The following is a 13,854-nucleotide window of genomic DNA, read 5'->3' on the forward strand; positions in this document are numbered from 1 at the left end:
ACGTCGTGGGGTGGAGGTGGTTCCCGGGAGCGTTGCTCGGACCCTTCTCGAGGTCGCCAGCAGGCGCACCGCCGGCGCCACCGTCGAGGAGCATCTTGGAGGCGTCGGGCGTTCCCTGCACTCGCAAAGTCAGCCACCCTCTCCTGACGATACAGACGTCGAGAAGGAGGAAGGAGTGGACGCACCGAGGCCCTGGGACCGAGCTCGAAGTGGACGTAACGAATGAGCTTCCAGAAGGCGACGGCGAGGCAAGCGCCCATGGCGGGACCGAGCCTGTCGATGCGAGAATCGCGGTACGAAAGTCAGTGTCGATCCGGGAGGAAGGGCGCGAACGAGGTCTCGCACCAGTAAATCCAGTCTGTACGGAAGATGCTCGAGGCGTCAGTGACCGAGGGAGAGGGGCGGGCAGGGAGAAGAGGAGGAGCGGGAGGACGCACGATAGAAGTCAAACGTTCCGATGACGATGTCGGGGCCGATCGAGCGCGCCGGGTTGAGCGAGCCGCCGGTGTAGAAGCTGCAAGGCGAGAAGAGGCGGACGAGGGAAAGTCAGCTTCGTGGCTCACCGACGCTCGTTCTCGCCGTCGTGCGACAAGGGAGGAATTCGAGACGCACACTCCGACGAGCTCGCCGAGGAAGAGCGCAAGACCGATGCAGACGGGGGCGGTAGAGCCCGCCTCGGCGCCGATCGCGCTCTTCTCGACCGTGAGGACGAGCCTGCGGACGATGTTGACGGGTCAGTACCGGCTGCGGCGTCGAGGAGACGTCATCGAGCACGCACACAGTCAACATGAGTAGGCTGCGCACGTAGAGAGAGTCAGGAACGGGCTCGGGCAAGAGAGGGGGGAAGAGGCTCGAGCGGGCGCACCAGGTCAAAAACATCTCGATGAACAGGCCTCGCACGACCGACGTGCCTGCCACGAGCGTCGTGCGCACGTTGAGCGGACTGTGGGAGACATGCGACGCGTCAGTTCGACGATTTGTGCGCAGAGGAGGGGAAAAGAGCGACGCACCCAGGAAGGAGGCCCGAGGTGATACCGGCGCCGGCAATCGAGCCGAGCACCTGCGCAATCGTGAGGATGATGGCGCGCACAGGCGTGTGTGCGCCGATGAGGGCGAGTCCGAGAGAAATGGCGGGGTTGAAGACGCTGCACGGTGCGGGAGAGAGACAGTGGTCAGCTCGCCGTGCTCGGACCCTCGACTCGCTCGGACGGAGCGCTCACCCTCCCGACACGCCCGCGAAGATCTGAATGTTGACGGCGAGCGAGAACTGCGAAGTAGCGAGACGTCAATGGCGGCTCGAGACGAGGAGGAAGCGGCTCGAGGGCGACGCACGCCGAAGGACAGGGCGACGTAGAGAAGCGAGGACGTGTTGGGCGACGGCTGGACGGCTCCCTGGGTCGCAGTCGCACCCGAGTCGGTGACCGACGTGGCAGGCAGCGACGCGACCGTCGTGCCGGCGAACGCGAAGAAGCAGAACAAGGTCGTTCCCACGAACTCGCCGAGGAAGGCGATTGCGTCTATCTCGTGGGGCCAGCACGACGGATGCGACGAGGTCAGCTGCTGTCGGCTGGCCTGTAGAGACACGCTCGAGTGAAAGAGTCGACGCACGAGACTTGAGCAGGCGAGCGGCGTGACGGTCGCCCTTGTGAGCGCCGACGCCTAGGTGGCGGCGCAGGTACGAGCCGCCTTTGTGCTTGGTCGGAACGTGAACGTGCGTCTGGCCGGGATGTACGGTCGGTAGCTCTGACATGGTCGGCGGGCGGACGAGCAAGCGTTGGCGAGGAGCAGGGGGAGGAGGGAAAGCTCGAGGTGCGCCGGCGCAAGGGTTCTCCTCTCGGGCGGCGGTCACAGAAAGTCGAAAAACCGATCGCTCGAGCTCCTTGAGAGGCGGTCACGGCTCGTCTGGTTCGTCGCCGGGTGTCGATCCTCCTTGGTCTGCGAGTGCAGCGGCGATGACGGGGTCACCGACCCCGGGAGGGCAGGGATCTTTGAGTACTGAGACAGCGTCTAGGGCGCTCGTTCATCTTGCCCGGCGCGCGGAATTGGACCGTGACGACGTCAAGCCTGCGAGGAACGATCCGCTACCGCACACAAGGCGAGGGACGAGCGCCTCGGTCTCGTCCAGCCGCTCTTGAGGGTCCAGACGATCCTCTCTGTCCCACTTGGCTCCCGAGCACCCTCGCGGTCGCTGTGTCCCTTTCCACTGAGCATCGCTAGCCATCTCGCGTCCGTCCGCTCTTCACCGTCGAGCGAGAGCACGTCGTGGTTGACCTTCCCAAGTTGACGTCCTTCTTCGTCTCGCGCCCCTCTCGTGCCGGATCTCGCACTTTTGCGACCGCGGTCGACCATCATGCTTCGCTTGCTACATGTTCTCCAGAACGAGCAGACGAATCGCCTCGGAAGTGGCTTCAGTCGAGCTGGACAGGGTCGACAAGCGCGCACGGACCTGTCGTCGATCGTCCCGCTCCCGTCGGATCGTGTCGCGACGCCGACTCCTGTCTGGTCTGCTCACAGTGACTTGCTCGCTTCGGCGAGCGTACAGGCTGCAGCTCGTCAGCGGAAGCAAGAGCGAAAGCGTGTCTAACGACCTGCGCCGGTAGCGCCGCCGTCGCGACCCTGCTTACCGCCAAAGATGAGGGAGGGTCGAAGAGCGTCCAGAGCAGCGCCAGAGCCCCTCTGGAGCGCTGCGCTACGCTACGCTATCCGCGCAAGCAAAAAGATGATCGCACCCAGGTTTGAACTGAGGACCTTCAGTGAACTGAATGTTAAACTGACGTGATGACCAACTACACCATGCAACCTTGCTTAGGGCGCCGGGCTCAAAATAACAGACTCAAAGCTTTGTACAAGGTCTGCGGACTTGGGAAGGCCGACCTGGGCGCCCGTGCACGGTCCGCCCTCCTCGGCGTTGGTGTCCGAGCACGCAGCTTCTCGCTGCAGCGTACGCTCGCTGTAGGGCCGTGACGCGCATCTCGCTTGACGTACTCTCCCTAAGTCGACCGGCGCGAGCGTCGCTTTCTGCCCCAGAACAGGCGCTCCTCCTTGCTCACAGCACTGCTGCTTCTTTCGGTCGGCTCTCGTCGAACGAAGGACGTCGAACAGTGCTTTGTTTCAGTACCGAGGTAGTTGAAGGTGCAAGAGCGAGAGAACGAGCGATCATTCGTCGTCGATGTCGTCGGTCGCTTTAGCGCCCGGCCTTAGGCCGTCTGCAGCGGCACGCTCGCGGTCGCCGCCGAAGCCTGCGAGAGAGATCACGTGTCAGGCTACGGTGTCCTAGACAGACGAGAAGTGCGCGAGAGCTGCGTAGCGTGCTCGGACGACATCGTTTTGTCAGGCTCGCCGTTCTTCTGCACACCACGCGCCCCCCCCGCTCGCCCGCGCACAAGCAGTCACGATCGCGATTGCGCTCGACGGCTCCGAGCAAGTGATTCCCAGCGAGGTCGAGCTGTTCGTCCTCGACGTTACGGTGGGCGAGCGCGAGAAGGGCCGGGCCGGCCTGCACGCACTTAGCTGCGCGGGCTCTCGGACGTCCGCAGCGGGACGAACGAGAGCGCGCTCGAGAGCAATTTGGGCAGCGACGGCGAGCTGCGGCGTGCGCGAGAGCGGAAGCCGGCTCGTGAAGGAGGGAGGAGGAGGAGGAGGTGACAGCACGTCGGCGGGCCGCTGAAGCGTGAGGCTGGAGGCTCAAGCCGGGGCAGACAAGTGAAGCGGCGACGAGAGAGCCAATGCCGACCGCGAGGGGTGGAGTAGCAGAGCCGGACGGAGCACAGAAGCGAGATGGTGGTCGCGCGCAGGACGAGAGCTGCCGAGGAAAGCGTTGTCGCTCGCCGCGCACCCTCACCTCGACTCGCACAGCCCACGCCACCAGCCAGGAGCAGGCTACACCACCTCGACAGCGCAGCACCCGCCATGCCGCTCCGCCTGCCGCGCCCGTCCGGCTCGCTCGCCCTCGCTCACTGGTCCCGAGCCCTCGTCCACCCGCACTTCGCGCCCGCGCCCGTGGGCGATGCCCTGAGGCCCTCGGGTCGCTGTGGCTACAGCTCGAGCTCGTCTGCCGGCCGCTCGAGCAGCCGCGACGGCTCCCCGCGCGTCAACAAGCCCACGACCACCACCACCTCCGCCTCGCCCTCCCCCCGCTCCTCGTCCCCAGCACCCAAGCCCTCGCACGCCGCCAAGCCCAACACCCTCGCCGCCCTGAAGTCGCCCCAACCCGAGCTCAAGCGCGCGTTCGAGCTCCCGCACGTCCGCCAGGGCCTCGTCGGCCTCGACGCCTTCTTCGCCGGCCCGCGTCCGCTCCTCGAGCTCCCCCTCCCCCTCGGCACCCGCCGCTCCACCTCTGCCGCCACCACCGACAGCGCACACGTCCCCGGCGAGCGCCTCGACCTGCTCGCCACCCGCGCCGAGGCTGACGAGGACGTCCTCGTCGTCGACCAGGCCGACGACGGCTCGCCCGTCGGCGAGCCCTACCTCGCCCGCCTCAAGCCCATGCAGTCGCTCAAGACGGTCGACGAGGAGCTGGCAGCCGAGGCGGCCGAGGAGGCCGACCTCATGCAGCGCGTCGAGCTCGCACGCTTGTCGAGCTCTGTCGGCCCGTTTTGTCGAGGTCGGACATGGGACGAGGTGGACGAAGCGGCGACGGCGAGGCGGATCGAGTGGGGAGGAGGGAGCGAGGCGTGAAGCGACGGCCCAGTGTGGTCCGTTGCCCACCTGCTGCGCCGTGTCGTGCCGAACTCGCCTTCCTCGCCCCCTTCACCTCCCCTTCCTCGTCGGCTGCCGTCGCGTCCTCCCCCTCATCCTCGTCGACCACGCCCTTCTCCTCGACCTTCTCGTACCACTTTGTCGACCCGCTCAAGCCCGACGAGGCCTCGGGCGTCGCCGACCGCTTCCTGTCGCACGCCAACTTCCTCTGGCGGTGGCACGCCCGCAACGACTTTATCGACGCGGCGGGCGAGCCCTTGCGCCAGGCCGGCGCCTACTACGCCGGTACGCCAGCACTCGCGCCGTCGCCGTCGCTCGAGGCGGGCGCCGACGCGCAGGGCTCGATCCGCATGTGGCGCGAGCACGACGGCTGGGTCGACGTCGCCGTCGGGCTCGGGCGCGGCGACAGCGTCTTCCTCCCCGCCGACATGGTCGACCTCGACGCGGGCGACGTCGAGATCCGGCTCGACTCAACCAAGCGCAAGCGCAGGACCAAGATGAAGAAGTGCGTCCCACTCTCTCTCCCCCTCTCTCTGCTCTCGTCCTCGCTCAAGCACGACGACTGACTCGCCGTCGCACCCACAGGCACAAGTTCAAGAAGCGCAGAAAGGCGCAGCGTGCGCTCAGGCAGCGGCTGGGTAAGTAGAAGCGGTCGGTGCGGCCGCCGGCGAAATTCACACTTTCTTACGCAAGGAGCGCGGCCAAGGGTGCGCGCGAGAGATGCAGAGAGCCGAGTCGACTCGAGAGAGAGAGAAAGCCACCGTCGCGAGCGAGCCTGACTTGCACTCGCTCGAGCCGGGCAAACTCAGTCCTCTCGCTCTCCTCGCCCTCCTCGCGAAGAGCGCCATGCACATGTGCTCGCTACTGCAGCCCGTCCCAAGACAGAGAGAGAGAGAAGTACGTCTAGCGGAGCTCGTTGTCGAGCCTCCTCTGGTCCTTGAGGCGCAGGAGCTTGTCGAGCACCTCGTCGAGCTTGATCGTCTCGGTGCGCGCCTTCTTGTTGCCGGCGTCGTCGCGGTTGCGCACGTTGACCGAGCGCGACTCCATCTCCTCCGAGCCGACGACTGCGTACCGGCGCCGAGAGGACCCGAGTCAGTGAAAGAGCTCGACGAGAGAGAGAGGGAGAGAGAGCGACGGGACGGACCAAAGATAAAGTTGTACTGGGCGAGCTCGGCGTTGCGGACCTTCTTGGGGAGGGTCGAGTCGGACAGGTCGGCGTCGGCGTACAGGCCGGCGTCCCACAGCTTGGCGGCGACCTCCTTGGCGTAGTCCTTGTGCGGCGCGGCGACAGGGATGACGAGGACCTGGCGCGGCGAGAGCCACAGGGGCCACTTGCCGGCAAAGTGCTCGGTGAGGATGGCCGTGAACCGCTCGACCGAGCCGAGGATGGCGCGGTGGATCATGACGGGGCGCAGCAGCTTGTCGGTCGCGTCGTTCTTGTCGTCGCCGGCCGCCGAGCGGTACGACAGCTCGAACCGCTGCGGGAGCTGGAAGTCGAGCTGGATCGTCGCGCACTGGTGCTTGCGGCGCAGCGCGTCCGAGATGGTGATGTCGATCTTGGGGCCGTAGAAGGCGCCGTCGCCCGGGTCGACGCGCCACTTGCCCGGCACGAACTTGTCGAGCGACTTGGCGAGCATCTGCGACACGTGCCCGAGAGAGTCAGTGAGACGCTCGACGACGACGACGACGACGGCGACGACGACGGCGGCGGGAGAGAGGGAGGGAGAGAGAGACAAGGGAGCGCACCTTCTCGGCCTCGTCCCAGGTCTTGATCTCGCCGAGGAACTTTTCGGGGCGGGTCGACAGCTTGAGCTCAAAGTCGAACCCGAACGTGCCGTAGATCTCGTTGAGGAACGCGAAGCAGACGTCCATCTCCTCCTCGATCTGCTCGGGCATGCAGAAGTGGTGCGCGTCGTCCTGCTGGAACCGGCGCACGCGCGTGAGGCCCGTCAGGGCGCCGCTCGCCTCGTTGCGGTGCAGGACGCCAAAGTCGGCCATGCGGATCGGGAGCTCGCGGTACGACCGGTCGCGCGACGCAAAGATGAGGCAGTGCGAAGGACAGTTCATGGGCTTGAGCGCGAACGTCTCCTTTTCGACGTCGAGCTTGAACATGTCGTCGGCGTAGTTCTGCCAGTGGCCCGACGTCTCCCACAGCTTCGAGTTGAACATGTTGGGCGTGATGACCTCCTGGTAGTTGCGCTTGCGGTACTCGGACTGTGGACGCGCGCGGAAGGAGAAAGAGGGGTCAGTGCGGGGCTCTCGCGAGAGCGGCGACGGCGACGCGAGAGAGGGCGAGGTGACGAACCCGCATGAACTCGACGAGGGTGTTGTAGATGCGCGTGCCGTGCGGGAGCCAGAAGCAGCTGCCGGGCGACAGGTCGTGGAAGAAGAAGAGCTCCTGGTCCTTGCCGATGCGGCGGTGGTCGCGCTTTGCCGCCTCCTCGAGGAACTTCTTGTAGTCCTTCATCTGGGCCGTGTCGGGGAACGAGATGCCGTAGATGCGCTGCAGCGACTCGTTGTTGGCGTCGCCGAGGAAGTACGACGACGAGTTCTGCGAGGGCGAGGCCAGCGTCAGGACGCGAGATGGTCGAGAATGTGGGGGAACAAGAGGGACGCACCTTGAGGATGGCGAGCGACTTGACGCGGCCGGTGTGCGGGATGTGCGGGCCGCGGCACAGGTCGATCATGGGGCCGCAGCGGTAGACGGTCGTCGAGGTGCCGTCCGGGATCTTGTCGTTGATGATGTGCACCTTGAACGGGTTGTACTGCGTGTCGACGAGCGCTCGGTCAGTATGGGTGCGACGAGCCACGTCGAGAGGCGGCGAGCGAGGACGCACCTCGAACATCTTGAGCAGGTTCTCCTTGGACACCTCGAGGCGCTCAAACTTCTGCTTGTCCTTGACGACACCCTTGGCGAGCGTCTCGAGCGCCTCGTAGTCGGTCTGCGCGACGACGCTGTTGGCGACAAGGGTCGAGTCAATTCTCGAGCGGGAGGAAGAGAGAGGGGGAGACGGCGAAAGGAGAGGAGGGACGCACCGGTCGCTGTTCATGCCCATCTCGTAGAAGAAGCCGTCGTCTGTCGGAGGACCGATGGCGAGGTGGCAGCCGTAATGGCGCTCGCAGCACTCGCCGAGAATGTGCGCCGACGAGTGCCACCAGACCTTCTTGCCTGTGCGTGCGGGGTGAGCAGTGTCAGCGCTGTGGTCCTGCCGGGCTCGGCGAGGGAGGAAGAGGAGGATGGGACGCACCCTCGGGGTGCTCAAAGTCGAGGAGCTCGAGCGACGCCGACTTCTCGAACGGACGGTCGAGGTCCCACAGCTCGCCGTCGACCTGGTGGGAGAGCGAGGGTCAGGTCGACGCTCTTTGAAGCCGAGACGGGAAGATGGGCGCACCTTGGCGATGACGGTCTTGTCGGCGAGGCCCTTGCTGATGCTGATGGCGACCGACATGGGCGACGTCTCGTAGCTGGTGCCGTCGCGGGTCGAGCCGTCCGGGAGCGTGATGGTGATGGGCTCGCGGGGCATGCCTGCGGGAGTGCATGATCAGGTTTGACGTTCGTGTCGGAGGGTGAATGCGGTCGCGAGGGGGAACGGAGAGGGAGAGATGAAGGAGGGAGGGGGAGCGAGACGCACTGGCGAGCTTGTCATCGGCCTCCTTCTTGAGGCGCTCAAAGAGTTCGACGCGGGACGCGAGGTACTGTGGTGGCGGGTTGAGCTCGAGTGCGGCCATGCCCGCGGCGAGGTTGTCCTTCTTGGGCTTCTTGTCCTTGGTGGCCTTTTTCGGGTGGGCGTCGGCGTTAGGGGCGGTGGTGGGTGCGCCGGATGGCGGGATGGCGGCTGCCGGGTCGCTCGGGGCGGCGAACGAGTGGACCGGGTGTGGTGCGCTCATGTTGGTCGAGGATCGGGGCGAGGACGAGAGCGGGCGGAGAAGGGGGGCGAGGCGGTGAAGGCGAGTGACGGCGGGGCGCGAGAGGTGGACGAGGCGTAGAGATGCGCTCCTGAGCATTCACTAGCAGCCAGCTGCTGGCTGTCAACGGTCGACGAGAGGGAGCAGAGACGGCCGAGGCTCCCTCTCTCCTCCTCCTCCTCCTCCTCCTCAGCTTCAGCTCGCTCTCTTCACGCGCTTTCTGCTGGACTCTGTCGCCTCTCATTAGCGACCCTCGACATGGCGCACAAGAACCCGCCACCCGCTGTCGAGCCGCCCACAGAGCTGTCGGCCTCGAGCTCCCGCCTCGCACTCTCGCTCCGGCTGCCACCTCCTGGCCTCGTCTGCCCGGGCTCGACCGTCCACCCCGCCATCCGCCTCCGAGGCGACGCCCACTACGAGCGCATCACGCTCCGCCTCGTCGCCGAGAGTCGCGTCAACGTCATGGGAAAGGCACGCTGGGTCCGTCTCCCTCCCTCTCTGTGCCCTCGAGGGCCCTCTCGAAGCCTTGCAGTCCGCTCACGACCTTTGCACCGTACTGCAGCAAGCCGGCGCAGCGGCCAACGTCGGCATGGGCGCTCCTGGCGGCGGCATGCCCATCACGACGCCCGAGCGCTTGACCTTCCTCGACCTCGACATCCCGCTCCTGTCGACCGCCACCTCGGCTCGGCCCGACAAGAAGGCGTCTGCATCCTCGACGGCGGCGTCATCGCCCGGCGAGGGCTTGTACGAGGTCGCCGTGCCGTTCCCGCCCGAGGGGCAGATCCTCCCGGCTTTCGCTCAGAAGGAGTACGACGCAGGCGAGTCTCGTCTCGTCCCTCGCGCCTCTTCCACCTCTCCCTCTCGCCTCGAGACAGCCCCTCTGACCGTCTCGCGTCCTGCAGCCGGCGTCTCGGTCGTGTGGTCGCTCGAGCTCGAGGGGACGAGGAAGGGCTGGTACCGACAGAACGACAAGTACGTCCCACCCCTTCTCCTGCTGCATCTGGCGGACTCGACTCACAATCGACTCGAGCGCAGATTGTCGCTCGACCTGCCCGTCGTCTTCCCCTTGCCCCCCTCGGGTCCGCCCTCGCAGGCGACGATGACCAAGCAGCTCAAGTTCGAGGGCAACGAGCCTGGCGGGTTGTCAACGGAGGCGACGGTGCGTCGTTGCCCTCTTGTGCCCGTCTCCCGACCTGACTGACCATGTCGCCCTCCCTCGCAGATCTTCTGCGACCCCCTCCTCACGTCGACCTCGTCCCTGCGCTATCGCCTCCTCCTCCGCCCTTCCTCCCCGACCGCCATGCACCTGCTCCAGTCCAACGAGCTCAAGCCGTCGGCCTCGATCGCCCGCCAGATCCGCACCGCGCCCATCGCCAACCCGAACAGCGGCCGCGAGTTCGAGTGGGCCGCCGTGCGCCTCAAAGCGGGCGAGCTCGCGCCGGTCGCCGCTCGGGAGGAGGGCACGCTCGAGTGGGCCGGCGAGATGGAGGTGCCCGAGGGCGAGTGCACGGTCGAGAGCCGAGGCCTGAGCGTCAAGGTGCGCCGCCTCGATCTTTCTCCCCCTCTCTCCTCCTTGCCCCGACTCGACTGACTCTCTCGCCTCTACAGTATACGCTCACGTGTCACCTGCACTCGACCGTGTTTGCCAAAGCCGCCCTGCACGTCCCCCTCCCGATCTTCCTCCCTTCGTCGCCCGTCGAGTTGTCGACGCCGGTCGGACTCGCTCGTGGGCCCGAGCCCGAGGCGAGCGGGTCCGCTCTCCCTGCGTACCAGCCATAGTGTTGTCTGTACTCGTCTCTCGAGCAGTCTGTCGTGCAAAGCAGTCGTGTTGTTGCCTTCGTCGCGCGCTTCGCCGTTCCCCGCGATCATTGGACAGAGGCTCGTCCACTACGCTCTTCAGCACCACCCGCCGAGCCAGTCAGGTGCGCACCTCGCTCGACAAGGTCCATAGACCGGCACACACTGACCCGCACGCGTCCCTGCAGCCTCGCCGAGATGCCTCGCGCCTCCTCCCCCGCCTTCATCGCCCTCCTCCTCGTCGTCGCCCTGTGCAGCCTCGTCAGCTCGGGGAGCGCGGTCAACATCTTCACTGCGCCGAACGGTGAGCTCTCTCTCTCTCGGCGAGCCAGTCCTGCCGTCCACGTGAGCTGCCCGCTGTCCACCTCCCCGCTCCAGGTTGCCCGACTGCTCTTGCCGCCAAAGGCGCGACCAACGGCGGCTCGTTCGGCCCCCGAGCGGCACCTGTCGCCGGTGTCGACTACAACTACTGAGTTGCGCCCCCTCTCGCGCCGTCTTGCGCCCGATTCCCAGCTCACCTCCCCGCCCGCCCACAGTCGCTCCCTCCTGCGCATCTCCCCTCCTTCGACTTTCGCCCTGCCGGCTCTCGCCCTTTCTATAGCACCTTTGCAACCCCGGAGCGCATCTGTAACGTTACGCGTTCCCCATGTCTCGTTGCGCGCGAGAGCCGGCTCGACTCGAGAGGCTGCTCCTTTCCGCGCCTCGACCCCGCGACGCTCTCTCTGCTCGGCTCTCTGGGCCAGGCTCGCGACTCTCAAAAGCTTGGCGAGGATCGAGAGAACTGCTGAATTGTCAGACCGAGGCTGAAACTGACTGCGGAACCCCTTGCCCGCACTCCTGCATCCCTTGCTAGCGAGCAATCCCTCGCCGAGGACCGCTCACTCGCTCGCTCAGGCCGTCCTCGCCCACGCTCAGACGTGCGACGCAAACTGCCGATCCTCGTCGATGGGCGACTCGACCGAGTCCTTCTTCTCGAGGCTCGACGACTGCTCCTTCTCGTCGGCGCGGGCCCGGCGTTCGGCGCGACGGTGCCAGGCGGCCGACTTGAGGCCAAAGATGGTCGTGCGGCCCTCGGACCACTTCATGTAGACGAGGGAGAGGATGCAGGCGATCCAGTAGACGCAGTACTGCGGGCGGGTGCGAGGGAGAGAGAGGCAGAAGAGAGGGTCAGTGCGCGGGCTCGAGGCACTTTGAACTTGCCGACACGGGGCCTGACAGTAGAGCAAGGTACTCACAGAGACGACGGTGCCGACGTTGGCGTTGTCTGCGAGAGGCAGGGAAAGAGACAGTCAGCGGACGAGAGCGAGAAGAGGGCGACCCGCTCGAGGCTCGAGCGCGGCAGGTGCCACGACGGCGACAATGACCCGGGAGAGGCAAAGAGCGACTCACTCGTCCATCCGCTGTAGGCGATGAGGTGCGTGAGCATCCTGAGCGACGAGAAGATAAGAGGAAAGAGGAGGACGCACAGGATCGAGTTGAAGATGGACCAGCCGTGCGTGTCGAACTTGTTCTCGGGCGAGCCGTACGCGACGTGCCAGACCAAGCCCGTAGTAGGGTCGTACGAGCCTGCGTGGGACGAGAGGGACGACAAGGGTCAGGTGGGCCCACAGGAGAGAATGGCGAACGAGGGGACGCACCCGGACCGCTGCCGGCCTCTGCGACGTCTCCTCCGACGCGATGGTTGTAGGCGTAGATCTGGAAGAAGCCGAAGCACTTCGAGAAGAGGCCGGCGCCGAGGAGGAAGCTGCAGCAGGGGAGGGAGTCAGTAAAGGGGTCGGGAGAAGGCTCCAGGTGGCTGTCGCCGTGCAGCACCCGCACGCCGGGCAACCGCGGCCTGCAGGGCTCGAAGAGGATTTTGGGACGCACAGGACGTTGGTCGAGATGACGAGGAAGATCGAGAGGTTGACGCGCGAGCCCGAGGCGTAGATGAGGTCTTTGAGAAGGTCGACGAGGTGAGCCTTCTCTCGCTCGCCCTGCCCGACGATGACGGCGAACACGACGACGTACAGCCAATGACGAGACCGGCAAAGATGCCCGTGATGGCGGCGAGCGGGATCGCCTTTGCCGTCTGACCGAGCGAAACCTGCGAGCGAAGAAGAGGGCCGAGCGTCAGGTCCGGGCCGCGTCCTGGAGAGAGCGATGGACGGCGGGACGCACTCCTCCGACAAAGACCACCGCCTCGAGACCCTCGCGAAGGACGGTGATGAAGGGAAGGAGGAAGAGCGACCACTTGGACCTGCGGGCCTCGCGCTTGTCCTTGCCCGTCAAGGTCGACGTGTCGACCTTGTTGTCGAACGCGCCGGCGAGCTTTGCCTTCCACTTGAGCTTCGAGCGGTCGATGCGGAGCCTGCGAGGACGCGAGAGTCAGGACTTGAATCGCTCGAGAGAGCGAGAGAAAGAGGAGACGGACATGGTGAGGCCCATGACGAAGATGATGACGCTGCGGGCCGGTCCTGTCAGTGACAAGGAGCGTATGAGAGTGGCCGAGAGAGTGTGTGTGGGACGCACGCAGCAATGAGCGAGAACGTGCCCTCCCAGATCTCCTCCGACTTGGACCAAAGGTCGGACAGGGTCGTGAAGAACTGCGCAAGGGCGTGAACGTCGTCAGAAAAGGTTCTGCGACGTGCCCGGGACGAGTGAGAGAGACTCACGACGGCGATGAAGCTGCGGCAGGGACGAGGGAGGAGAAAGTCTGGTCAGGAGAAGGTGAGGAGGATGAAGAGAAGGAGGCCGAGACGCACGCCGCGCCGATGCAGAGCGCGATGAAGAGACCTGAGGGGGCGACATTCAGCTCGACATCTCGAAAGAGCGATAGAGGAGGACGTACCGGCGAGGGCGCCTGCCCAGATCTGTAGCCGCATGCGCCGAATCAACCGTTTGCGCTCGGCGGCGTCGAGCTTCTCGACGACGTCGTCGCCGTCGGCGGGCTTGTCATGCACGAGCGACTCGACAAGACCGAGCAGGACGGAGATGATGATGGCCGCCTCGATCGTCTCGCGAAGAGTCTGCGACGGAAGAGAGTCAGTTCGCGACGATGGCGGCGGCGAGGGTGAGGACGGCGAGGGACGCACGATGATGAAGATGGGGACACTGCGAGCGCAGAAGAATAGTCGACGAACGACGATCAGGACAGGCACGCGGCGAGGAGCCAGGCAGAGAGAATGCGACGACGAGGAGGAGGGTGAGCGCACCTGAAGACGTTGCCCATGGTGCCAGTTGCGCTCGTTGGCGGCGGGTGTCTGTCGGGGTGAGGGCCATCTAATCAGCTAAGGGCCCGCCAGCTTCGGAGGATCGCGGTGCGAGGGGAAGGGCAGGAGAGTCGCCGGAACACCGGGCAAGGAGACAAGGACAAAGAGCGAGCGCGCACGCACCGTCTGGCGGTCGGGCTGGGTGGGGCGGGTCCGAGTAGCGCTGACCGAAGAGCGAGGAGGAGGAAAAGCGAGCGCGGCGGGC

The 13,854-nt window shown here is 65.8% G+C and overlaps 5 protein-coding genes and 1 non-coding gene across 6 annotated transcripts; 2 read left to right on the top strand and 4 right to left on the bottom strand.

Moving 5' to 3' along the window:
- Window positions 1-203: 203 nt before the first annotated feature.
- RHOBADRAFT_10302 (uncharacterized protein) lies at window positions 204-1,503 on the bottom strand (the record flags this gene model as incomplete). The annotated part of the gene is made up of 8 exons (XM_018411984.1): window positions 204-273; window positions 346-358; window positions 438-514; window positions 613-714; window positions 866-943; window positions 1,011-1,145; window positions 1,221-1,267; window positions 1,333-1,503. Coding segments are annotated over 8 exons (693 nt in total), but the record flags the coding sequence as incomplete, so codon positions are not given.
- A 1,217-nt stretch (window positions 1,504-2,720) lies between these two features.
- On the bottom strand, window positions 2,721-2,801 carry RHOBADRAFT_t35. The gene has a single exon. It is a non-coding gene; the product is annotated as a tRNA-Val (tRNA).
- A 1,108-nt stretch (window positions 2,802-3,909) lies between these two features.
- Window positions 3,910-5,392, top strand: RHOBADRAFT_52303 (uncharacterized protein; the record flags this gene model as incomplete). The annotated part of the gene is made up of 3 exons (XM_018416273.1): window positions 3,910-4,557; window positions 4,854-5,203; window positions 5,284-5,392. 3 exons carry the CDS (start codon window positions 3,910-3,912, stop codon window positions 5,342-5,344), a joined length of 1,059 nt encoding a protein of 352 aa, XP_018272317.1. The 3' UTR covers window positions 5,345-5,392.
- Window positions 5,393-5,540: 148 nt separating this feature from the next.
- RHOBADRAFT_25315 (uncharacterized protein) lies at window positions 5,541-8,526 on the bottom strand (the record flags this gene model as incomplete). The annotated part of the gene is made up of 10 exons (XM_018412676.1): window positions 8,331-8,526; window positions 8,091-8,224; window positions 7,947-8,028; window positions 7,735-7,867; window positions 7,536-7,653; window positions 7,317-7,463; window positions 7,004-7,249; window positions 6,445-6,912; window positions 5,843-6,335; window positions 5,541-5,761 (listed from the first exon to the last, which is right to left on the bottom strand). Coding segments are annotated over exons 1-10 (2,139 nt in total), but the record flags the coding sequence as incomplete, so codon positions are not given.
- A 336-nt stretch (window positions 8,527-8,862) lies between these two features.
- On the top strand, window positions 8,863-11,051 carry RHOBADRAFT_52305 (uncharacterized protein; the record flags this gene model as incomplete). The annotated part of the gene is made up of 9 exons (XM_018416274.1): window positions 8,863-9,084; window positions 9,167-9,431; window positions 9,507-9,576; window positions 9,640-9,763; window positions 9,827-10,141; window positions 10,213-10,355; window positions 10,590-10,705; window positions 10,780-10,874; window positions 10,938-11,051. Coding segments are annotated over 9 exons (1,415 nt in total), but the record flags the coding sequence as incomplete, so codon positions are not given.
- A 116-nt stretch (window positions 11,052-11,167) lies between these two features.
- Window positions 11,168-13,842, bottom strand: RHOBADRAFT_66183 (uncharacterized protein). The gene is made up of 16 exons (XM_018418888.1): window positions 13,773-13,842; window positions 13,593-13,640; window positions 13,473-13,491; window positions 13,229-13,406; window positions 13,143-13,173; window positions 13,053-13,065; window positions 12,910-12,983; window positions 12,812-12,841; window positions 12,559-12,748; window positions 12,409-12,484; window positions 12,268-12,334; window positions 12,039-12,145; window positions 11,868-11,967; window positions 11,791-11,801; window positions 11,637-11,665; window positions 11,168-11,528 (listed from the first exon to the last, which is right to left on the bottom strand). The coding sequence occupies exons 2-16, from the start codon at window positions 13,607-13,609 to the stop codon at window positions 11,313-11,315; spliced, it is 1,158 nt and encodes a 385-aa protein (XP_018272320.1). The 5' UTR covers window positions 13,610-13,640; window positions 13,773-13,842; the 3' UTR covers window positions 11,168-11,312.
- Between the last annotated feature and the right edge of the window lie 12 nt (window positions 13,843-13,854).

The sequence above is a fragment of the Rhodotorula graminis genome (genome assembly GCF_001329695.1).
Source record: "Rhodotorula graminis WP1 unplaced genomic scaffold RHOBAscaffold_4, whole genome shotgun sequence".
NCBI lineage: Eukaryota > Fungi > Basidiomycota > Microbotryomycetes > Sporidiobolales > Sporidiobolaceae > Rhodotorula > Rhodotorula graminis.